This window comes from Teleopsis dalmanni, chromosome 1, assembly GCF_002237135.1.
Source record: "Teleopsis dalmanni isolate 2A chromosome 1, ASM223713v2, whole genome shotgun sequence".
Lineage (NCBI taxonomy): Eukaryota > Metazoa > Arthropoda > Insecta > Diptera > Diopsidae > Teleopsis > Teleopsis dalmanni.
In genome coordinates, this window is record NC_051846.1 from 7,188,688 (window position 1) to 7,213,982 (window position 25,295).

General features: G+C 31.0%; 1 protein-coding gene across 4 annotated transcripts; it reads left to right on the forward strand.

The window, feature by feature from the left end:
• The first annotated feature begins 18,277 nt into the window (after positions 1–18,277).
• On the forward strand, positions 18,278–24,582 carry LOC119679065 (serine/threonine-protein kinase CG17528-like). Of its 4 annotated transcripts, XM_038091407.1 has the most exons (5): positions 19,700–19,753; positions 20,908–21,015; positions 21,118–21,191; positions 21,266–21,388; positions 22,344–24,582. In XM_038091407.1, the coding sequence occupies exon 5, from the start codon at positions 22,383–22,385 to the stop codon at positions 24,549–24,551; it is 2,169 nt and encodes a 722-aa protein (XP_037947335.1). In that variant the 5' UTR covers positions 19,700–19,753; positions 20,908–21,015; positions 21,118–21,191; positions 21,266–21,388; positions 22,344–22,382; the 3' UTR covers positions 24,552–24,582. The 4 variants fall into 4 exon arrangements, with proteins under 4 accessions (XP_037947262.1, XP_037947335.1, XP_037947186.1 ...); XM_038091334.1 differs by lacking the exon at positions 19,700–19,753 and adding an exon at positions 18,278–18,372 and having other exon boundaries at positions 21,266–24,582; XM_038091258.1 differs by having other exon boundaries at positions 21,266–24,582.
• The last annotated feature ends 713 nt before the right edge of the window (positions 24,583–25,295 follow it).

A 25,295-nucleotide genomic window follows, 5' to 3' on the forward strand; every position in this document is an offset into this window, starting at 1 on the left:
GCAACTAATTTTGTGGTTTCACAATCTGCAGATAGTTGCGCTGTTTGGTTCGGAATGGTTGCATCAAACGTGTGTGATGTAACCTAATGACTTGTTGGAAGTCCGATTCATACAAGTCAAGTTCGATCGAAATACCTTATTAAACAGTGGTGGCTAATACAAGTGTATACGAAAAATGTTATCAATGAATATTCTTGAATAGTATCTTATTGTATGCTATGTTGAATAGTACAGTATCTAATGTGATTCCAGGGATACCCATAAACCTAATGGTATATTGGATTTGAATTTAGAATTTAAGTAGAGTGTATTTCTTTACAATATATCTCAGTAATTAGATAAGAATAAATGCGTTTTCTAAACATTTTTGTTCTTAGGACGTGTGCGAGTTAGGCTAAGTTGATGCTAAACCAAATGGGAGATTTTTTGGGATTTTTTGCACTGCACACATTTAGCCATTTATCAACACGTATCGACACATTATTACATTATCGACACAATTTAGAATTTCCCTCATTTAGAACGCAACTTAGCCTAACTCGCACACGACCTTAATATCATAATCCTTTTGATTTTTGAGTTAATATCATATCATGGAATATGTTGTTGTTGTAACTCACTGGGACCTGTAAACAGATAACATAAAGGATATACATGACTATTACATTGGTGGGGAAGGGTCGGGGGTGGAATTTAATTGAACATTAACTCGAGTTCAGACGGAGAAACTTTGCCGTGAAACTTTGCGGTGGTCCAAAGGTCAATTAGATGGAGGTTTGTTTGCGTTGTAGGACAGGAGCACAGATGGGCGGCGTCATGGGGAGTAGAGCTGCAGTTTGGGCACACATTAGGAATAGATATATATGTCATAGAACATGATTAGACTAAATGACTACATTTTCTGAAACAAATTGTCATTTGGTGATGGAACGGCTTATGTTAAGGTTACTTGTTAGCTGGTTAATTGTCATTAGATGATTGGTTCTAAAATTAAGCAGTCATTATAAAATTTTTAGAAAAAACTTTCAGGGGTGAACCGATTTTTCATAGGCGACATCCGTATTTTTTTTATTGGTTTAGAAGTACATATATCACATAGACTTATCATATATACGGTCTGACCAAAAATATTTTACTCATATTTTCACCAAAATCTTATAAATACTCCCGATTTTTAATATCTCTGTATTTAATTTAATGTTTTGGCAGTATTACGGGTATCATACAGGCCTTACAAGTAACTGCTAAGTAACTATTAAGAATAAATAATATTTTACTCTTAATCTTAAAGTCTTGTGGATAGTTTCTTGAAATAAACCCAAGTTTCTATTTAGTCATTTGAGACTAATTCGAAGACTTTAACTTTAAAGCTTCCAGTTTGGTCTTGTGTGATTAATTTTAAGTCGAAGCTTAAACATTCCTCTAGTCATTAGACTATCGATTTTAATTTCAACCATTGTTTGAATAATCTCTATAGTATATTTTTTTGATTTTTATTCTAAAAGTTCAGTTTGGAAAAATATATTGAACCCAAATAATATTTATTTTAATGTATAAAGTAATTTTTAATATCTTATTAATATTATTACAATGATATAAAACCTATGTTATTTCCAATTCCAGTCCTAATTTATTGTGTCCGTTCATTGATTTAGAGATATATTGTTAGTCCGATTTCCTCAATAAACTGCGGTATTTTCTATATTACATATTACAAATCTCAATTTTAGGTTTATTACTTACAGGCTATTCTTCCTCTTTAAAAATCCTATAGAATTTAAGTGAGGTGATTTGAACAATAATTTGGTTTATTTGGTTTGGTTTGGTTTATTTTAATATCTTTAAAAATCAACATACTTTTTAATTTCTTATTTATTAATTATCAAGTGTGTAATAATTGAAGAAAAAAATAATTGGCAACTCATACTGAATTAATTAATTAATTTTAATTAAGAAATAACACTAAATTTAATAAATATATCTACATATATTTATATATATATATCTGTTTAATTTCATAATAAATTACATTTAATCTAAATTTAATATCAAAAAAATTTTAAATTCTCACAAAAATATTTTTATTTAAATTTAATTAAATAAATTTTTGCTTAAATATTTTGTTCAATTTATGCAAACATTAATGGCTCAGATGAAATGTTATTTCCCTTTTTCTGAAATATATATTATATTGATTTTTTGTTTTTTGTTTTTTGTGTGTGAAATTAAAACACTGCCACATCATTAAGATAAAGTTATAATTTATATTGTTTATGGTGTATGGTGAGTCAAATGAAGTTCGACTTCTTTAGGTAGCGGCTTGAAGCCTTTGAAAGAGTTCCATCCATAGACTTGCTAGAATGTAAGCACAAACAAAAAATCAAAGAAGGAAATTAAAATATTCCTGAGGTGAGTAACGCAAAGGACGACAAAATTGTGCTGCTGATGTCCAATATACAAGAGTATAGCAAATATTATGAAGGAAATTACTGATTGATATATACAGGGTAAGACATTAAAGTTGATTTTGGTGGATAAATGTATTTATGTCACACGATGACAGATTTTGACATTGCAAATTATCATTTATTTTATGCTGTGAAACACTCTATTGAAAAATCGTGAAAAATCGGGAAAATCACTCTTGAAAAATTGGCTTCAAAATATTTTGAAGAATGGTTAAAAATTTGCGCAATATTTGAATGAACAAAAATGTATTTTATTTAATAATGAAGAACTTTAAATTTTGACTACAACAGATGAAATAAGTTTTGGCCAGCACAATAAACCATTACTTTAGAGGAAAGAATTGTATAACACGAGCAACAACTATTTTTGCGTGCCACTCGAAATATTAAATTAATTTTTTGATTCAAGCATTCATTCACATTTTGATTCTGAATTTATTCTCAATAATTTGTTCGTGTTTATAATAGATTGCACATTTAGTTAACAAATTTATTCGTTGTGTATATTCTGGAATGTTGAAACTATTCAGTTATAAGTTGAAAATGATTCACTTTTTCCAATAATTCCAATAATTTGAAATAATAATTCAGACAGTGAAAATTGCTAAAGTGGACGAATACTTTTTAAGTAGTTTTTCATTGTATAGGTTTGTTAGGTATTTGATTCAGTCTGTAAAAAAGATGACATCATATCTACTTTCTATTTTTATGAAAAGTGGTAAAGGTGAACCACGATCTGTGGAATCTATTGTGAAATACTCACAAAAAGTCTCTGAAGCTAACTTGAGTGAAATAATGTTATTGTTGCATTTTGATTCCTTTGGTACAGCTCATCTGATCCCATTTGATAGTGTGAAACTAAAACCCACTAAAACTAACCCTTAGGAATGCAAAATAGATAAATTCCAGCTACTGAATAGTGAATGGCGAAAGCTGAAACCCCATTTCAGTCATCTCAGCTAAAAGGATTACTTAACATAATTATAAAGAGGTTTTTTCGAACAGTATTGAACTACAACAACAAAAATTTTATTTTATTTTATTTTAATTAATTGAATTTTTGGCTGACCATACAGCTGTTTCGAGTATTCCCAAATACCCATCATCAGTGGTCTTAACATAATTATGAAAGGAGAACAAAGTCGTCATGGGTAAGTAATACGACTTGATGTTATAATTGTATATTCGAAATAACATTTTCTTACAAGAAGCTTATTCAAAACAATTTTATTATATATTTAATAAAATATTGAACTGATTGTTGTTGTTGAATATACAATAAATTAAAGTAATTGCAGTTTTTCTTATATCACAGAATATTTTGTATTAAACAGCTGCCCCCATTTTTTTTTTGTAACTCTGCATAGGTTGGGTTAAGATAACTTATCTATATATTACACCTTATATTTAAGTTATCTGTTGATTTGGTAAGTCAAATATTTTTTCTTAGTAACAAATATTCTTTTGAGTTAATTATATCTTGAAATGAAGTTCAACACCCTGTATTCATAACTGGCATAAGTTGATAAATGTGCTTTTGACAACATACAATTTTAAAAATTCCTACTCAAAGGCTATGGCACATCCCTTCATACTCACATGGAACACAAGTAGTTCCACTTTAAAACAGCAACAGGTAAAATAAAATAAAGTTAATTTTTTCAAAAAAAAAATAAAAGCATATATATAAAAATATAAATAAATTATAAAATATTTGTAGTTAGTCAAACGAGGAGTAAACTCAATACTTCTCACTTCGATGTTAATAGTTGGTCTTTGATAGTTGCTATCAAAAAATTGTTAGTTACATTTATTGACATTCTCCATTATTTTGTAATAAATGGATATTAAAATATCTATTAAAATATATTCTTGATTCTTGAAGATATACATTTTTCTAGTTTTATTTCAATTCCATATGTGATGTTCTTTTTCTTCCGCCGAAACTTAAGTGAACTCTTGTTTCCGCTTTCATTGCTCTGACAGCTTCTTGGAACTAGATTGGAATTACTAATTTGAATTTCTTAATTTTATTTAAATTTTGTTTATTAATATTTTTCAAAGAATTCGCTTCATTTCATTGTTATTGTTCTAACAAGATACAATAAAAGCACTAAAATGGACAACAACATCAGCAACAACAACAACACAAAAGCTGCGCTTATCTTTTGCACTTCAACTTCCTTTTTGTCAACACGATTTCGGCCAATTTCGTACTTAAAGTTTCGTTTCGCTCGAATTTCATTTGAAGCCGTTTGCCATTTTTGGTCAACCCAAATTCTTTTGAGTTTCGGATATCTTGCAGATACGAGTTATTATGCATAAGCACCACATATGTATGAGATAGTGCGGTCATATATATATATATATACATATGAACGTAGATACTCAGCCGTATACTGAATAGAATGTACGAATTTTGATTTGGGAATCTCTTTGGACTTGTTTTCCACAAGAAACCCTTTTACCTTCTTTTATAGTATAAATGATTTTGTTCTTAATCTTCTACTCATTTATTTTATTTTTTTTTATTTTTTATTCTATTAAATTTCATTTTTACTTAAAGTATTTTTTGTTTTTTTTTGTTTTCGTATCTTTGGAAAAATATGCAGCTTTGTTACGTTGGTGGCATTGTATCGCTGCCTCCATCCGCTGTCCATTACTGCTCTACTGTCTTGGTTTAGGCAGTTGCTATTTAGTAGTTAGCATGGTAAGTTCGACATATTCTGGTCGAACAGGTTCCAAACTGACTAGGATGATTCTTTATAAGCATTCCAGCACTCGCTCGCTTTGTTCTCGTTGCATTTTTCTGTCTCTCGTATGAATTCAACAGAACAAAATCGAAATAAAAGGAGAAAAAATTAAATCATTTCGGTTTTCTGATCTTCCACGTTTTTTTTTGGGTTTTGTTTTGTTTTTTGGATTTTGGCTGCTGTTGTTTGTGTGGTGGTGGTGGCTTCATTCAGTGAACAGAACCACTCAACCCAAAACTTGTTAGGACTTGAAAAAGGTATTTCTACCGATTTGGTTTTTTTTCGTTTCTTCTCTTTTAGTTTGGTATCTGCATGAACTCGGTTTTGTTGTTTGGAATGTGTGAAGTCATTGGTATCTTTAAACCATCATTTAAGCGATTTGCTGGAGCACTGAAAATAATTTTGTATAAAACCAAATCAAACAAAAAATTAATAAAAAAAACAAAAAATATTTGTGGTACCAAAAAGAAAAACGGCAAAGATAAGTGACTTAATTTCAGGGCACATATCTTGTTTGTGTGCCTGTGTGTCCTTTTGTTGTGAAATTTCCGAAGCCAAAAGGATTCCAGTGTGAAATGAAAAATTTGATGCTAAATACGGTTTGAGTTGACATGTGTGGAATTCTTTGAAGCAGTAATGAAATATTTCATATGTAATAAAAATAACATATTATTAATTCATAAATACTTAGCCTGGATGATAAAATTGATAATAAATCAATATGCGTGTAAGTGCAGTGAATCAAATATGTAAGGGCAGATATTTTTTCTTTTTTTTTTGAATAAAATAAAGTCACATAAATAAAATTCGGTGGACTACACTAAGCGGGGCATCTACCGCGTATAAAAGAAGAAGAGCTGACACATGGTAAATAACATCAGATCGAACGACGCTTTAGATCTGAACGTTCAAAGCGTAAATGATGTAGAGTCCATATTTTTTAAACGTAATTAACTTCCACTACGATTGAATACCATATTGTTCTTAACAACCGAATCAGTACAATGCAAATTTAAATGCCAAACAAAATAAAATACCAAGGAACTCCGCTGGTAGCAGTTACAACTATACGTTTGGATCTTTCATTGAAGGGAGTGAGTATAATTCAAAGTTTTTACAAATCTCTGTTGTCCTTTGGAGCACAGAAGTTCTGAGTTATTTAACATATTGAGCAGTTGCCTGGCCCAACGCCACGGTGTTCTAAACACACGTCTCAAGATAATTTGCCGATTAATGCTCCATTGGGATTTCAAGATATTTCTGCCGGTACCAATTGAAGTTATCTGTTTGGTATAACTTCCCTCTTATTAAGCAGCGAGGTTCATTTAATCTCTGCTGATCTTTGTGTCACAGTACCAGGTGTGAAAGCACAACCTCCCGCTGAAAAAGTAAATAAATTTAATCGTTCTTTACACGTAAGTTTGGATTTTAATCACAGTCATCCCGACACTGTCAACCTCAATGGGCAAAGCTGTAGGCTCTGACGCCTGTAGTACCAGATTAAATTCTTCAGTGGGATGTCACAACTGCAACTCATAAGCAGAAGAGTAGAGTTCTAACAACGAGCAGAGCAAAATGCACTGGGTCACACCATCTTGAGGGATGATATTGTAATTAAATAACTAAAAAAAAAAAAAATCAAAATTCCTCCAACATATTTTATATAAATAGACACTGATTATAGTCAAATTCAACACATGACAAACAGACAAAAAGTATCACCGTGTAATCCGCAGTGTAACTAGTTTTTGTTCTGGTGTTTAACTTACTCTGTTTATTGTTAGTCAAATTCTCTCAATTTCTTAATGTTAATTGAGTTGTTAATCAGTTTATAGTTTTTTTTCAATATATTTATGTTCATGGAACTTTTTGGAATGTACAATTTTTGATGCCATCATTATTACTTCATACGATCATAATAAAATGTCCATTAAAATAAATTTTTGGAAAAATTAAAAATTGCCTTTAATTGGGTAAATTAAACAAATAAGATTAATAATTGATTTTAAATTTTTTAATTTTATTTTATAATAATTTTGAAAGAAAATTAAAAATAGTTTTTAAGCGAAAAATTAAATGAGTATAATAAAGAATTGATTTTGCATTATTTTTATTTTATTTTATAATAATTTTGAGTGGAAAATAAAAATAATGTTTAAACCAAAAATTAAATAACTATAATAAAAAATTCATTTTGAAATTTTATATTTTTATAATAATTGTAAAGAAGTCAGTATGACTGATGCAGTAAACGTATACGCAAAAATTGGCTCATCTATGCAGTTTAATGAACCAGAACTTTACTGCGGAAGCAGTTGATCTAGAAATTAGAATTGATGGTTCTTAGGATCAAAGTTGTAAAGCATTGCTTATGTTGTGATATCACAGACAATCTTTAAGTGGAAGCTTTTATTTATCCATTTGGTTTCTTCCACAAAATAATTTTGATGAAGTTAATATTTGTTTTTATGCAGTTGCATTTTTTAATTAAAGAAAAAATATTGAAACTAAATTTAAATAACAAATGCAATTAAAAATTTTGAAGTTTCCAATTTTTTGTAATTTATTGTAATCTATTGTTTCAAAAAATGTATCGCATATAATGTATCTATTAGCTTAACCTGCACAAAACACGAAATGTGACAACAAAAAACAAATAAGAATGAAATACAATTTCTACTTGTTTAGCGCTTCCTTCCTTAACAGATACTATTTCATAACTGCGAACTATGTTTTAAAGTTTCTTTTTTTCAAATTTTATTTTCATTTTTTAGGAAAACAATTTCAGAAAATGCAAACGGGTGTGTTGATCTCTCGAATACTGGATGGATGATTTGTTAAGCTGCCTGCAGCCTGGGAAAGTGAAGTACTCGCACGCATGTAACTAACATGTTTTGTTTGAAGTTCAACTCTGGTTTTAGGTTCGCTTTGCGTTTGTCAATAAAGTGATGAGTTGCAATGCCATTGACAGAACAACTTGAAACTGAATGGAATCAATTTCAGATAACACGTTAATACCTACGAGTGTTCCCACCAATGCCAATCCATTGTTCCAGTCGTTGTTGTCCTGGCGTTACTGCAGCCATGTGGGTTTGTAAGTGTGTATCGGCGTGTGGGTATCCTCACACAAATAATTGTGGATTTACTTGTGTGCGTGTGGGATTAACTGTAGGCCCGGCATGTGGCATTTACAAAAGGGTTTGGCATTGAGATTAAATGATAACACTTAACATGGAATATTTAAGTTTTAATCGAAAGTCATTCAAGTGTGTAGCCGCATTTGTTTCGTTGTTGCTGTGATCGATTCATTGAGGTACACATAGTTATTTCAGGAGTTCGCTTACGCATAAATATATCGATATATTTATTTAATCCAATATGTACACATTTGGATTTATGCGTTCTCCTGTTTTACATTAAATGCAATGCTTTTTGCATCTATGGTTTTTAGTTCACAGATATTGATTGATGAAAGATACAAGTCAAATCAAATCATTAGCATTGGAGAGGAGGTACCTTGCACTTATGTAAATCTAGTTATTTTATACTTGATCTTCACATGTTTTGTTTATTAATGTATTCACAACAAAACTATTTAAGTACATTTACGAAGGACATGAGTATCATTAGGATAACATAATAGTTATTTTGAATATGTATACTTTTATTGTGAAAGAAAACTTCTCACTCTATAGAATTTTATTTTATTATCTGTGTGCATTCTCAGTAGTAAATGTGTATCCTCAACCGCAACGCTATATATCCAAATGGGCTTTATAATGTAATGGTACAGCTAAACCATACTACCTGAATCCATATTTCTGAACCCAAAACGTACTACTAATAGGAAAAACATTCAATGCGTTTTGCACGGATGTCAATACTAATATCGTCCAGAAAAATAATACTATTCTACTCGAAAAGGCTGCTATTAACGGGAACTGACAGTTGGAAACTTTAATCCATACTGTACTTAGTCCAGTGTTTAGAGAGCCCACATAATTGTAGTGATTTTAGTGATTTATAATTTTTTTTATTATCGAATGCATCTTCATTTTATAAAAATGAAAGATTGAATAATATAAAATAATAACCCAGATTATATTTAGTTCGGAAGTGGACTAATACATTCTAAGTAGTTTTGCACTGTATTGGAACATTCAGTTTCTGATTTCAGGTGTGGTTTAAAATAAAATGTTAAGAGGTATTTTGTAAATCCACCGTAATATATTAGATACGCTATTTTTCACCACGATCTCAAGATAATTACTGTTTATGAGGAATTAAATTAAGAGACAGAGATGAGAGGTATTATTCTTCATGAGCACGAAAAAGCAGAGAATATTCTGAATGATCCATGTCTTACTCGATATTTGAAATCTCAAAAATTACTTGATCAATACCATTTAATGAACGAAAACGAGAAATATAGAAGCAGATTTCTTTTATTAATCAGTTGATAATTTCTTATGTATATACACATTACTCGTTAGTTTTTGAAACTAAAAACCAGTTTGTTATCAAACACTACAATCTCGTTATAGTTCGAAAATAAAAAAACAGTTAATTGGAGCTGTATGATAGATTATATCATATCTTATACAACGATCACCACATTCGAACGAGACCAGTAGTACTAAAGATTATCTAGTAGTATCCCAATTCTTTGGGATAATTGGTGTTTGAAGCGACAATGGTAAACCGTGACTCATGAGATCTATAGTGCTGTACCTGTAGCAATTTTCCAAAGTTAACCTAATCCAATTAATGTTAATTTCCATGGAGTTACGTCTTCTAAAACTATTTGTTTCGATGAAAACTAGATGGAGCTACTGAATCCGATATGTGATGGTCGATGACATGAGCAGATGGGAGAAATAAATATTTTTTGTCTATTTTACAGAATCTACAGTTATCGGCGGCCTCTCGCTCACAATTCAAGGCTAATAAATAACAGGAACATGTCTTCATATGTTCACATGTTTTATTATTAATAAAACTGCATTCTAATCTATATCGACTGAGAAATTTCTTGCAATTTTTCCAGTTGACCTGAATTAGCTTTTTATATTGACTTTAACAGTGGCCAATAACTTTGCAAACCTTGATATTTCTAAGATCAGTAGAGTGTAGCAACATTTTCAATGTTCATTTCTTACGGATTGGGTTAAGGTTTTCCTTCTTCCCAAGTTAGTTCACTAACTCGTTATCTTCAAATCACTCGTAGTCACATGTTCAGTGTTACTTTGCCAGTTTTAACGTACTCAAATATGAGATGTTGACAGCCTTGTATCATCTTGTATTTCATGGTCTAATTTTGAAAAGACATTATAGTAACTGCCCAAATACATAAAGTTGGTAGTATTATGTATTATTTTTTACTGCATAACCTACCATCGCTTTTAGTTGTACCCACTTCAATATCAGAGATTATTTTTAAAGTAGATTTATATAGATTTAATTTCTCAAGTACACTTTGCTTAAAATTTTTTATTTTAATTCTATATTGTTAGTAGATCTAATAATACACTGTAAGTTTATTCATAACGAATGTATTTTCCTTTTGCAGATTCAAATATGTGCTTAATATCTATTTCCATTTTCTTCATATAAATCATAAATCCAATAGTCCTACTAAACCTCCAAGGAAAAAAATAATTGTAGCACATGTCACTTCGCCGCTAAATGAAAAATAACTGACAGTCAACACAAGAGCCATCATTACTGCTGTCATTATCTTACGCAACGTTAATATAATAATCATAATAATGATGATCATGATAACGAGTGTAATTATCATCTGCACTGCAGTGGGCATCATCCGAGTGCCCAAATCAAAGCCCAAGAAAGAAATCGGACCGTACGTGAGTAAATTTGACTTGTGCATATGTGCGTGCATGCGTCAGTGTGCAGAAGTTGCCGCCTTTGCACATATGTATGTAGCTTTTATGATGATAAAGTCCAAAGGGCCACTTTGGTATGCGGTCGTGTAATGCAGCAGACACCATTGCATTCACCACAGAACTAAGTTAGAGAAGCATTTAAAATCGAAGCACCAATGCTCAATATATTAAGTACCACAGACCGCATTCCAAATAAAAAATAGTACGAGTATTAAAAATAATATTAAAACTTAACAACTGAAAAAGGGCAATGAAATATAAACTATATAAGAATAAATAAAATAAAAAATAAAAAAATATATTGGCAGATTAACAAAAAAAAAGTGGCAAAAAATGGAGTTGGTTGAATGCAACTGGAATCACAGTTGAAATGCAAAAATTGTCATGTTGCACACAATTGATGCGCCACTGAAGCGGCTTAATTTTTTTAATTTTTTTTTTTGCACTACTACTCCTTTTCCTTTCCTTTCCTTTCCGTTTTTATTTTTATTTTTATTTTTATTTTTCACCAACTGCAAACTACTGTCATGGAAGAGAAGTTTCCGAAGTATTTGGACTGCAACGGCAGTGCTAACTGCAACCTCAGAGACAATCAGCAAACGCTGCAAGCGAAATACCTGAGCAGTTGAACAAAAAAAAAAAAATAAGAATAAGAAAAAAAATATAAATAAATTCTTAAAAAAAATGAAATTTTGAGTCAACATGCATAAGCCTGCAAAAATATAGAAAATAAATCAGTGAAATTGGGCTGCAGGAATGTGTAAGATAAGAGCGGCGGCACAGTGGGACACACACAGTGCCTCACACAGACGAAAGTGACATTCATTCAATTTCAAATTTCAAATGGAAGACAAATTCAATTTACAAATACCAGGAATCGAAAGTGAAATTAGAGAAAAAACTATACTCATTCTATTGAATTCTAAATAAATGTTCCAATTGAAAAGGATTTCGTACTATTACTCCTAATACCTAAGTGATTGAAATCAGCACAGAGTATTAAATGTAAGGGCTTCATTACAAATTGTTTCCCTGATTTTAACTACATTAATCCCTTAAAACATAAGATTGATTGCATTCATTCCATGCCAACTGATTCATCAAATGAGGCATTTGTCCTGTAAATGCAACAAAGCTAAGTCGTACATTTTGTGTCATTACAAGGATTCTTGCTACCTGAAGTTGAATTATATAAAATTTAGTTATTAGCATTGTTTTCTTAATAAATGAGTTTTCTTTTTAAGAATTTCAGTGATCTTGATTAAAAATTTAAAGAAGTTTAAGCATAAGGGAAAGATTTGTATGATTTTAGCTTGCGATCACAACATATAAGGTATATAAATAATACAATTATTACTCGTTGATGCTATTTTCATCCTAATGAGAAGCAGGGAAGAACAATATGAAAAACATTATAAAATTCAAGATATCCTTCATGAACTGTAAGTAAACTTACACTTTATAATCTAAGAACTCTTTCATATATTAGACCTGGGCTGTTTAAACCAGATACTATTACGGGCCAATTGAAATCACTGCATAGACTGGAGGGCGGCAAAAACAAAACTTAATTTAAAAAACGACAAAAATAAAAAAGATAATGTAATATTTCCAAAATATACCAATAGCGAGTTTGTGTAATTGTGATAGATTTGAAACATGTCGCGGGAGATATAATTATTAGTCTCGCACCGTATGCAGCCGTAATCTATGCTTTGGACAGCCCTGCGTTAGACAATAAGACATATTCGATATCCAACTTTTATATCTGTTAAAAGTTTATCTATTTAGCCGTTCAATAATCCGCTACGGACACCTAGTCAAACACAAAGTAATGATATTCAGATATATCGCTTCTAGAGAATTTTTTCATGGCGATCGCTACATTAACGCCCCATAACTGTTATCAGTTAATTGCGTTAATGTAACTATATATGGTAATTATTTTTGGCATAAACTTAATAATACCATTTAATTACTCAGTTTAAGAAGTCGTTATAATAAATTTTGTTAACATTATTACCTTTTTTTGAGTTAAATTGAAGAATTCAAGATCTTATATATTAGATATAATTGATATAATTTTTTTTTCTTAACATTTTTTCTTTAAATAAGATTTTCTTAAAATAATTTTAAAAAGAACCACTGTCAAGAAATTATTTTCAGCATTTGCAATACTCAAAAATATATAAAAATATATCGGAACAATGGAATGTGCATGGAATCGTACCAAGACGGACTATGCTGTTCTTATCAATTTCATGATCTCACCTGAACATTGTATCATTTTTGCATTTTTTAATGTTTGTGCATTGCCTGAAATTCCTACGATGATACATTATACCATGGATAGAGAGATGCAATGTCGATTTGCACAGCGACCAGACAAATGTAACCGACAAAAAACAAAAGCAACAACTTAAGACAAAAATGAGATGATGGAGAATAAAATTGGAAGCGAAAATCGGTTTATGATGACAATTGCAATCACAAAATGTAATAAATAAGAAATACATAAATACTCATATATATGCTTTAGATGGACCAGCTACGAGTTCAACCATTCACGAAGATGACCACTCATATATTTGGCATGATCAACAGTGGGTTAATTAATGTATTTTTAGCTACACTCGCAGCTCCACATATGCCAGAATACTCGTACCATATATATGAATGTAATTACAGTGCCTCGAAAACGGTAGTAAATTTAACTACGGTGAAGTCGGAATTGGCAAAGCCTTAAATATAGCATTGAAGGATATTTCATTTAAGCCGCTTTTAATATACTTTTGCTCTTTAAGTGGATATGCGTATATTGGTATATTGGAATTTAAATGACTATGACAGGGCCGCATTTGGGTTGTTAACTTTAGACTTTTTTTTATTTAAAAATTATTTTAATTTTATAATACATATTATTTTTAAAATACATTTATGAAAAATGTCTTATGAAGAGTGTTTGTCGATCGAGAGAGAGCTTTATTTCCTATATATGTTCAAATCCCTATTGACATTGGTAATTAGATCTTAAGTTTGACAAAGTTTTTACACTTTAGTGTGGTTTCTAAAAAAGTAATAATACAACTGTTTTAAGAGCAGATTCTATTAAGAACAGATATTTTTACTGTTACTCAATATATGCTTTATTTTACTTTCGATCATCTGCAAGATCATTTAGGAAAATTCTACTTCGATAGTGGTAGAGATTACAGTTTCGAAATATGTTGTGCCATTGTTTATAATAACTTTTATAATTAATTTAATGAAATAATAATATAAGAAATTATCTTTTCTGAAAAGTAAACATCAGATCTTACTAGTCAAAAGAGAATTTGACTGACAGAAAGATTTTGGCTTCTCTTTTCATTAAGATAAGGTCAAAATCGCCGGAAAAACTAAGATTGGTATTTACAGAAGTGGCTGAAAGATTCAACTAAAAAAATGTTTACAATCATTACCACCGTAAAGGTTTTTTAGATGATTGTTTTAATAATGAATCTATATTTCTAAAAACATTGCAATATAGTCTATATAAATCCATTTTGGAGAATAGTATTTGCAGAAGAGAGCATGGATTTAGCTGACAAAGTGTGAATTAGCGGAAAATCTCCTCAACAATGTTCACCATAAAGACCTACTAAATGATTAATGCAGGATTAATGTTTTTATACACACTTAATTGTAGTCCATAAAACTCTACTATGAAAACGCTATTAGAAAGAGACTATCAAAAGTAACAGTGTAAGACTTAACCTGCTTAAATCAAATCTGAGGATTGTTTAGTAATAGAATTTCAGACTAGAGAATCTGATGGAGCCAACAGATGATTCCAAACATTATGTAGAAATAAAAGACGTTAATGGGGCAATGAATAAATTGTTATAGAATTTCGAACAAACGATTCTCAAAGAGCAAATAGATAAAACTCCATTTCTGAGTAAGTCAGAAAGCAAGGACAACAAGTAAAATTAATGAAAATCTTATGACATTTTAGAATGCATCATCTATACACTTTAAGTTCTGGATCGCAACGAATACACTGACATGAAGTGGAGTCAGTGCAGATATTTTTATATTTTTAAATGTTTGACATACCCTTCTATTGGGTAGAGATTTGAGATCATTGAGATAGAATAGTTGAAGGCTAGATTAGTGAGAACTTATGCTTCATAACTTAAGGAAAGTCAACAAAATTATAGTAACTCCTGAATTATAACTTTAAGAAATATTTAGAAATTATTTTTTGTGTAATAAAATCTGTTTATTACTTGAATCTTACTCCTTTTTCCTGCAACTCCGCCAATGACGCTTATCTTCCATATTAAACAATGTGCATAAATCTTAAGACTTCATTTGTGTTGTTCACACTGTATTTATTTTTTATGAGCAGAAGTATTAAAATATTTGTTGGTACACATTCCATGAGGGAACTTAATACGTTAACGCAATTTAAGACTTTTATTTAAGCTTGACTGAGATTCAGGTTCATTTTGAGGTTATGCCTACAACGCAGACTGTAACGCAGTTCAAGTACAAGCAAGTATCTCAGCTAAGCAGCTATAAAATTGAAGTATAAACTGCAATGTGGTTGTTGCTGCTGTTGATGTTGTTGTTGTTATTGTTGTGCCTTAAACTGGCGAACCTGGCTTCAGGCAAGCTCAGCTTTTGCTGGAGGCTTAGATACTTTTATGGCATGTGGGTTACTTAACACATACTCGCAAGTGTTTCTGCAAAGTGTCTTTGTACTCTACGCAAATTTGCTACGTTATGCGATCAAATATCTTCTACGTGCAAATGCCAGTCGGTATTTGATTTTTCAACTCTTTAACCCACAGTCTGATCTTCAGCAGATATTAAATATCAATTGTGACCAAACACTGCAGCGCAAGGGTTGAAGATGCTGTTAGGCATTTAATGCCATTGCCTTTTGCACAATTTTGTTATTCAAATTTTTTTTATACAATTTTTTTTATATTTATTCTGAAGTACCAGCAAATAGCAAATAAAACATTAAATTGACATTTTAGATTTTTTATATATTGTAAATTATGCCAATAAAACAATTTTTTATGCTGTATTTTGTTTGCATACTCGTCCACACGTTAGTTGAAGGTACTCTCTGCCACTCTGCCACTCTGCAACTCTGCTCTTCTGGTGATGCTGCGACGTTTGGACACACTCACATTGTTGCGTGCTCGTAGTCAGCTTATGCCAAATAAATTTTAAAATGATGGTATCATCCTCTAAAGCGTTTGATTTATTTCTATGCTGGCGCCGATGTAGTCACTGCACAAGAACGTTATACCCGAGAAAGGGGGAAAAAGTGAAATAAAATAAATGATACATAAATTTTTATATAATTTTATATGACTTACAAGTGTGTTTCTACGTATCCACACCGAAGTTCCTATGAATTTTAAAAACCTTTGAAATTTTTCTATAAATTTCAAATGATACTAGTATTCCTTGTCTTCGGCGCGAAAATACTTGGCAAACAAATAACTCATGTCTCTTGGGTACAATCAGGAAATTTGGTTTCCACACCGAAATTATGTTGATTTTTTCAAACCAGAATTAGAATTTGAAAATATATTAACAAGACATATCATTTTTTGTGACAATACTTGTACATGAAGATTGTTTGAAAAGTTTTTGGTACAACATAGAAAGGAACACTTATAAAACCATCGTTTTTCGTTTTTTCTTTGATATATTCCCTCGACTTCTTACTGGATTAACATAGGCAAACGATTTTTCTACTTTTTTGACCTCTCCTAATTGTGGATAGCATGAAAGACTTTCAAGTAAAAAAAGTTTAGCGTTCAACATAGAAAGGAATATTTTTAAAATCATCGTTTTTGGTTTTACTTTGACATATTCTTCCGATTTTTTAACTGGATGTACTTATGACAACGTATTTCTTACTTTTTTGTCTTCTCTTAATTTCGGAAGGCATCAAAAAGTTATAAACTTGCATTTACGATGGAAAACATTTCTTCGTGTTGTGAGAATTGTTGCCTTTTGAACGAAACTTTACCTTTTGTAAAGAAAAGTCAGATCCTCAGTATCTCAGTTAGATTTGTTGAGAAGAAAGAATTGTCAATTAACTCAAAACCTAATTTGTGAATTTTACCCATGACGATGAAAAAAGTCTTAGTAAAACAATGTTTTGCATAGATGATCTTTACGTTACTTATACTATGCAACCCTCTTTAAACTAAGCAATCAATAATACTGAATATTGATTTTTTAGTCAAGTAATCCGAAAAAAACAGTTGCTGTAATGCTCCTGACTGACACACTTTTTATACTTTTTGAAGATCTTCACATTTTCGGTTCATTCTCTAAGTATTCTTTCGTCTTCGGAAAGTAGCGACGTAATTACAATGTTTCAATTACTTTACTATACAACCCTCTTCGAACTGGACAAGTAGTAACATAGTTAACTTTCTTCTGTCATCCTCATCTATCAGTGGAGCATAGGGCCTCAACATAGTCGACTAATTTGAAAAAAAGGAACCAAAACTTTTTTGATTGACAACACAGTCCTCACTTTGGCCTTTTTTTTATTGTTTTGTAGCCAGAAATATTATTAAATCTATTAAAAAGTTGAAGGAAAGCTCATATAGACATCTCCGGACTTAATTATAAATATATACAAAAAGGTTAACTTAGTCGGGTGTTTTTAGATGTGCATTTAAATATGGGGTTTGTGTATTACTTATAACTTTAACTGTTGTCCTATTCGATGTTTTTATTAATGGTGCCTTTATTTTGGTCGCCTAAAATGGTTTACGAAAGACAGCTGTTGCAACTTGATTTAAAGACCGATATGATTGCCTTTATTCTAGAATATGATGGCGTAGAGTAATACAAACTTTATTATAAATTAGTATAATTAATTCATACGGCTATTCCTATTTGTTTATATAAAAATAAAATGAAAATTCTTAATGTTGTGCCCTTCCACTCTAAGCACACTGTATAATTCATAGTTTATGAAATGGAATATTATTTTTTCTAATATTTAATGCTTTTACAGCAGTTAAAATAGTAATCATAGTTTTTTGGTTCAGATAAAGTTTTTATTTACTTACAATTATTCATAAATTCGGAAAAGAAAATAATAACCAGTAAAAAGCTAAGCAAATTCAGTCTTGAAGTAAAAATTTTAATTCTACGAATAATTATTTTTGCATCTTTTTCTTGTGGTGAATGACATATTCACCTTTAAATATATTTGTGGTAAGTAAGCTCTAGATATGTTGAATACACCTGTGATTTGTGTTGAGATTTTGATGAGTGAAACTTCTAATTTTAATAAATTTTTATTTATTATATATAAATACTATAAATTATATAATTGAGGCATTGTATTTATATTCACGTTGAAATAAAAAGTAAATGTCTGTTATTGCTATATATTCTACTGTTGTATTGTTATTGCTGGGGGACTTATACCTGCCCCACACTAAGTTTTAACTATACTAAAATTATTATCGTTTATTTATCTTTTAACTGATGACGGACCATAGGACAGCATATCTTCCTGTGCGGCCTGAGGTGGACTTCAGGTTTGTTAGGGCGGGGTTGGGCAACGTATCGACTTTTGTGAATAATTCCAGGGCTCTGTCCTTGATATATTTTTTCACTGAGTCGATTCTTAGATCTCTATGCAGCTCTGTAGTTCTAATATACCAAGAAATCTTTATTAGTCTTTTTAACGAAAGAGGTTTTGTTTTATCTGTAATTGCTTAATGGCAGTATTTAAGGCTTTGCTATATGTTACACATCCGTACAGTAGTGCTGGTGTAATTATTTGAGTACATAATAACTTTCTATTTTGGAGGTTGAAGCGATTATTATTATACAGCAACTTTATGAGATGTAGAATTTTAGAGCATCTATTCCGTTTGTATTTCATATGTTTATACCAATTAAGCCGTTTGTCAAAAGTGACCCCCAAATATTATATGGTTTCCTCCAACCGTATCTCCGTGCCATCGACGCTTACTCCTGAAGGATGCTGCATTCTCTTTTGTGTTATGAATATACCCTTGGTTTTGTCATTGTTAATTTTAATCTTTCATTTCTGGAAGTATTGTACTATGAGATCTATATTTCTCTGTAAGGTGTTGTTTACATTTATGGCATCCCGGTCAGAGTAGATCAAGCACGTGTCGTCTGCATAAAGCGCCATTGACACGGGGCTTAAGGTGGGGATGTTTGCCGTGAGGTACACCTGCTACTATTGTTCGTGCGGACGAAAGAGTAGTGCTGTGGATTTTAGTTCGGAAGGACTTTTCTTGCAGGAAGCTAACGATGATTTGAATCAGCCCGCTAGGGATCCCAAAATTGACTTTGGCTATGTCATCCCGGTTGATTCCCGTTTACTTAGAGCGGTTTGTATTAGCTGCGCTATTCTGGCTACTAAACAAAAAAGTAGATATCTAGATATCTTTATTTGATAGCTCTGATTTTTGTTTAATCAAAGTAAGCTATGTAGATATGTAAAAAATAAAACTTTGTAAACAAATTATATTAAAAATTATTTCGTTTCAAAAAAAAATCAGCAAAACTTCAGGTGGAAAATAATTACTGTTAAAAAAGATAAATAAACTTCAAGGTGAGGTTTTTTATATACCTATATTTAATAAATCAATAAGGGCGTAATTGTAGAATAATGAAATTTTTTAATATTTTTATCCCTATGTAAGTTAGGACCAGATATACATTGTGACCGAAAGGTTTTCGGAAGTTCTCATTTAAAATTCGCGCGCTGTATATTTTTCGATATTTTAAGTTTATGTAGTTTGGCAGCACTGTCATTAATTACTATGCCAAAAATGAGCGCGATCTGTCAGACAGTTCGTTTACGGCAGCTGTTGAAACCAGTTCACCTCAGTAGTGCGTTGCGAAAAAAACAATGGAAAAAAATATTGAACAAAGAGTTTGCATCAAATTTTGTTTTTCGAACGAAATTTCGTGTGCAGAATCGTTGCGAATGCTACAAAAGGCTTATGGGGAATCAGTTTTATCGAAAACTCAAGTTTATGAGTGGTACAAAGCCTTTCAGGACTGTCGTACGACCGTCGAAGACATGCCGCGTTCTGGACGACCTTCGACCTCTACCACCGACGAAAACATTGAAAAGGCAAAGGAAATCGTGTTCAAAAATCCTCATGTGAGTGTTAGAGAGATAGCACGAGAGCTAGGCATCGGTCGTGAGATGGCTCGTTTGATTTTGGTGGACAATTTGTGTATGCGACGTGTCAACGCCCGGCTTGTTCCGATTCACCTCAATTTGTTCAACATTATCAACGATTTTAAGGCCAAACATTCAATAAATACCATCGAACAGCCACCGTATTCACCTGATCTTGCACCGTGTGACTTTTTCCTGTTTCCCAAACTCAAATTACCACTCAGAGGAACGCGTTTTGAATCCATAGAAGACGTAAAACAGAATTCGCAGAGGGAACCCAAAGCCATACCGGAAAGCGCCTATAAAAAATGTTTTGATGATTGGAAGAAACGTTGGCATTTGTGTATCGCTTCTAATGGAGCATATTTTGAAGGAGATAAAATAAATATTGATGAAGATTAAGAATTTTGCGTTTTATTTAAAATTTCCGGAAACTTTTCGGTCACAATGTATAGTTTGAAATTAATTGGTTCAAACAGTTGAAACTAAGTATAGAAGTGTTTCCCTACCTATCCGAGTTTTGGACTTGTCTTTTTATATATAGTTATTTATTCATAAATTTTGTTTTCTTCTAGAATAACAAAGTACATACAAAAACTTTTCGTTCATCAAAACTACTTCATTTAATGAACAAAACTAACTGCTTTGAAAAACAATAACTGGAAACTCTATTTTTGAACGAAGTAAGCTTTAGTAAATATCTGCAGTAAACTTCAAAGATAATAAAATTTTTTCATATAAAGTTTACGAAGAAAAAATAAGTTCTAAAAATCGTTCTATTCTAGAAGAGAAGCCATTTTATGAAAACTTGCTGAACTTTCCTGAAAATCGATAAGGATCGATACAATCAATGTTACAGGTAAATTCTTATAAAAAAAGCATTTCCGTTAATATTTTTTTTTAGTTAATAATTATTTTTTTTTTATGGATGAGGAGGTAAAAAGATTCATCTAACGTTGAACCGACAGTCACTGGAATATCGTGCCCGACACCCATTGGTAGTTACGGACCAAAACAACGCTCTTCTTCATCTGGAACCGCTTTCGCATTATATCGGTAATTTGTTGATAATGCCGATGAATAATTTTTCACTCTCTATTACGGTTTAACATTATATAGATTTTACTGTCAATTTCGGTTAGCTATGGTTCATGTTGTCTCTTACGCGGTTGTTTTTTCTCACACATGTTGATTAAATTCCTTGATCTTAATGAATGCTAAGAATTGGAATTGTAGTGGGTGTCTGTCTTCAAAAAACCTTATAGAACTTTATCTTTTTTTTTATTTGATGGTAGTTATATTTACGTCCATATATATGTATGTGTAGGTTTCGGATAAACCGTGGTACATGCATAACATTTTTAAAAACTTTCTTTTAGAAAGTTTCAGAATTCGTTTGTTGATTTCGTCGCTTTACATAATAACATAGGTTCGTATAGATGGTTTAATCTGATTATTTTAGATTTGGTTTGAGTATTAATATGTCGTTTTTTGGAGGTAATTATTTGTATCACCTGTTGGCTAATGCTGGTTTAAAGAACTTTCACTTTTTAATGTTAATTCTGGTTGATCTATTATACAGAGTTATATCCAAATATTTGTATATAATTTTAGATTTTTAATCGTCTGGGACTTAAGTACTGTTTTTTGTTAAAAATATAGTCTTGGTTTTGTTAGAATTGAACTTAACTTTTAAAGGGGAATCTGTTATAGAATTCAATTTAAAATGGCAGTACTTTATTGTTGTCATTAAAGACGCTTTGTATTTTGTTTAAATTATATATATAGACTAAAAAACTAAAAAATGTTGTTCCCAATTAGTAAAAGTAATTGTTTAAAATAGATTTCTCTTCCAGAAATTTAAGTAGTTTTGTGCATTCTACTTCTCTGGAAAATTTGCAGACTTCATTTAGTACTTTCCACGTGTAAGAGTTGCCATACAATATTAAATACTTTCATATTTAAAATTATTTATATTTAATTTTTTTTTGTTAATATTTTATTATTCAAGAATTAAAACCAATTGCTCTGCTTACTCAAAAATTTTAAAATGAATTGCGAAGAAAATGATGGAAGTGATGGCTTGTCAGAAACACATTCTGGTGATATCAATACCTGTTTGAATTATAAATCTATATCGAATGTTTCTATATATCACAACTGTTTAAATGTTACTCCCAGTGATAAGAGAATCCATTTTGGATCTCCACTGGGTTGTGATAATGCAGCTGATATTACTGTATTTCATAGCTGTAATACATCAAATAATAGTGTCGAAAACAGCATCGATGGCGATAGTTCTTCTAAATTGATTCCGAACTCAAGTCAGCTTAATGCAATTGCTGGAAGTAATAATTGTAATGAATGTATTGCTGCTAATACCAATGGAACTGCAAATACGGACAGTATTCAAAACGGTGATGATAAAAAGTCTAAAGTTCTTCTTAGTTCTTTTGGTGTGAGTAATGGAACTGGTGTAAAAAGTATAAAGAAAGAAGATGTTTCATCCAATTTGGCAACTATTGAACTTAAAATTAAGAACCCGAAAAAAAATATCGCATTAAATAGTGCAATTGCATCAAAAAGTTCTAATGCATCAAGAAGTATATTTGCATCAAAAAGTAATTTGCTTTTTGTTAAAAGCAAACTTAACCTACAAATTACCCAAGCAAAGCGTATACATTTCCTCCGTTACGGTAACAAGTTTCATACCGGTATTACACTACCAGTTTCTAAGGTAAAATACAAAGCTTTTGAAAGTCTCTTAGAAGACGTTACCCGCCTACTTTGCTGCACTCTTAAATTACCTGGGCCGATACGAGCAATTTATACCAAAAATGGTGAAAATATTATTTCTATTGAGGAATTCGATCCAACTCAATCTTACATATGTTGCTGTAAAAATGAAACTACAAAAAAAGAAACAATAAATGACGGTCCACAAAACAAAGCACCAGGAAGAATTTCACTCTGTCAAACTCAACGACCCACTCGTTATCTTCGGCTTGACATAAAGCGTGAAGGTTGTGTGCGTCCACGTGTTATTATCTTAATCAAATATGGTCCGAAACCAAGGAAGATATTTCAGCTTCTTTTAAATAAGGATAATAATCAGTCATTTGGAAAAATCAAGCAAACAATTACTGTCGCCTTAAAAATGAACTCAGGTTCCATACAAAAAATATTTACGCTTTGGGGATTTGCCATCCGGAAGTTGGAAGAGTTCTTTGGAGATGAAGATATATTTTTAGTTCACAGTAATGAATATGTTTACTATCCAGATAATTTTGAACTAGACGGCGCTGAAATTCAAAAATTAGAAGAAATTTGTCAGAAGTCACAAAATATTGGCAAGTTATATCAAGTTTTAGAAGCGGAAACTTCACAAACAGTTGAGAAAGAATTCGATATACCCGAAATACTACATGATAGGTACAAAATTGAGGATAAAATAGGTGAAGGACATTTTGCTGTAGTTATGAAAATTATTAGTCGGCGTACAAAAAAAACTTTCGCACTTAAAATTGTTGATAAATACAAGTACGATGACGTGGAAGAGGTTATGGATTCGGAAATTAACGTGTTGCGTACATTAAATCATCCTCACGTTATATCACTTTTGACAGTCATAAACCGTCCCAAAAAATTTTACTTAGTCACCGATTATATGGCTGGAGGCGATGTTCACGATGTACTAAGTAAGTCTAAACAATTTTCTGAACCGCAATGTCGTTTGATAGTGAAGCAATTGGTTTTAGCATTAAATTATCTGCAAACATTGCATATTGTTCATCGGGATGTAAAAGTTGAAAATCTGTTAGCTTTGTGCGATGAGTCCGGATATATAAAAAATGTAAAATTGGCAGATTTCGGTTTAGCAGTTCAAACTAAGAAACAATTATTTGTTTTGTGTGGAACGCCATTATATATGGCACCTGAAATGCTATCAATGGATGGTTATGGTAAAGAGATCGATGTCTGGGCGACGGGTGTAGTGCTGTACTATATGGTTTTTAAGGCAGCACCATTTGATGATGATGATGAGCAGTTATTGCATGAGAAAATATCTGTTGGGGAATTCTGCTATCCTGAAACCGAGGTAAGTGCAGATTGCAAGAATTTGATAGAAAACTTACTTCAAATTGATCCTCGTACACGTTTTACTTGTGACAAAATTTTGAATCATAACTGGATGAAAGGGAAAACTTTTGAACATTAAAATGTTTGTTTACTTTTTTATGTTATTGATGATTTTCAGCTTTAATTAAAATAAAATTGCCTCTATGGGCAAAAAAAAAAATAATACAAATATCTTTGATGGATTCAAAAAAATAGTAAGAATAATCTAATATTTTATATTTTAATGATTAAGTATGCAGTCTCATAAGTGACTTACTGTGTCATACATATGTAATGATAAACCCACGATTGACTCACAGAATTTAGAATTACTTATTAAGTGTTTAAAATCTCAAAGAAAAGAGATATTTGTCAGCTTCCTAAATATATATCTCTCATTTACTCATTTAAACTATAATACACCATTTCATATTATAAAGAGTATCATTACATTCTGTACTAAAGTAGAATATATGAAACATGTTTAATAATTTGCAACTTGACTAAAAATTTATTTATTACAAATTTATTATATTAGACGATATCATAATACTCAACGGTATGTTGTAATAATACGGTACATATGATATATATATGATACGATATTATATAACGTACGATATCGTTAATTTAAACGCAAAAAAAATGGTGGTACCTCATCTATCACAGAACACATGAAAGTATTGTTACAATAATTATATACAATAATTATATACAATAATATACAATAATTATATAATTATATATATAATTATAATTTTAACTCGAAATTTTGAACTATCCACGCATATTACAAAGAGGTTTTAAGCCTTCGATACGGTACGCGTTTTATTTTATTATGATA

Coding starts and splice junctions, on each gene's coding strand:
- LOC119679065 (XM_038091334.1), top strand. CDS start 22,383: ATGAATTGCGAAGAAAATGATGGAAGTGATGGCTTGTCAGAAACACAT.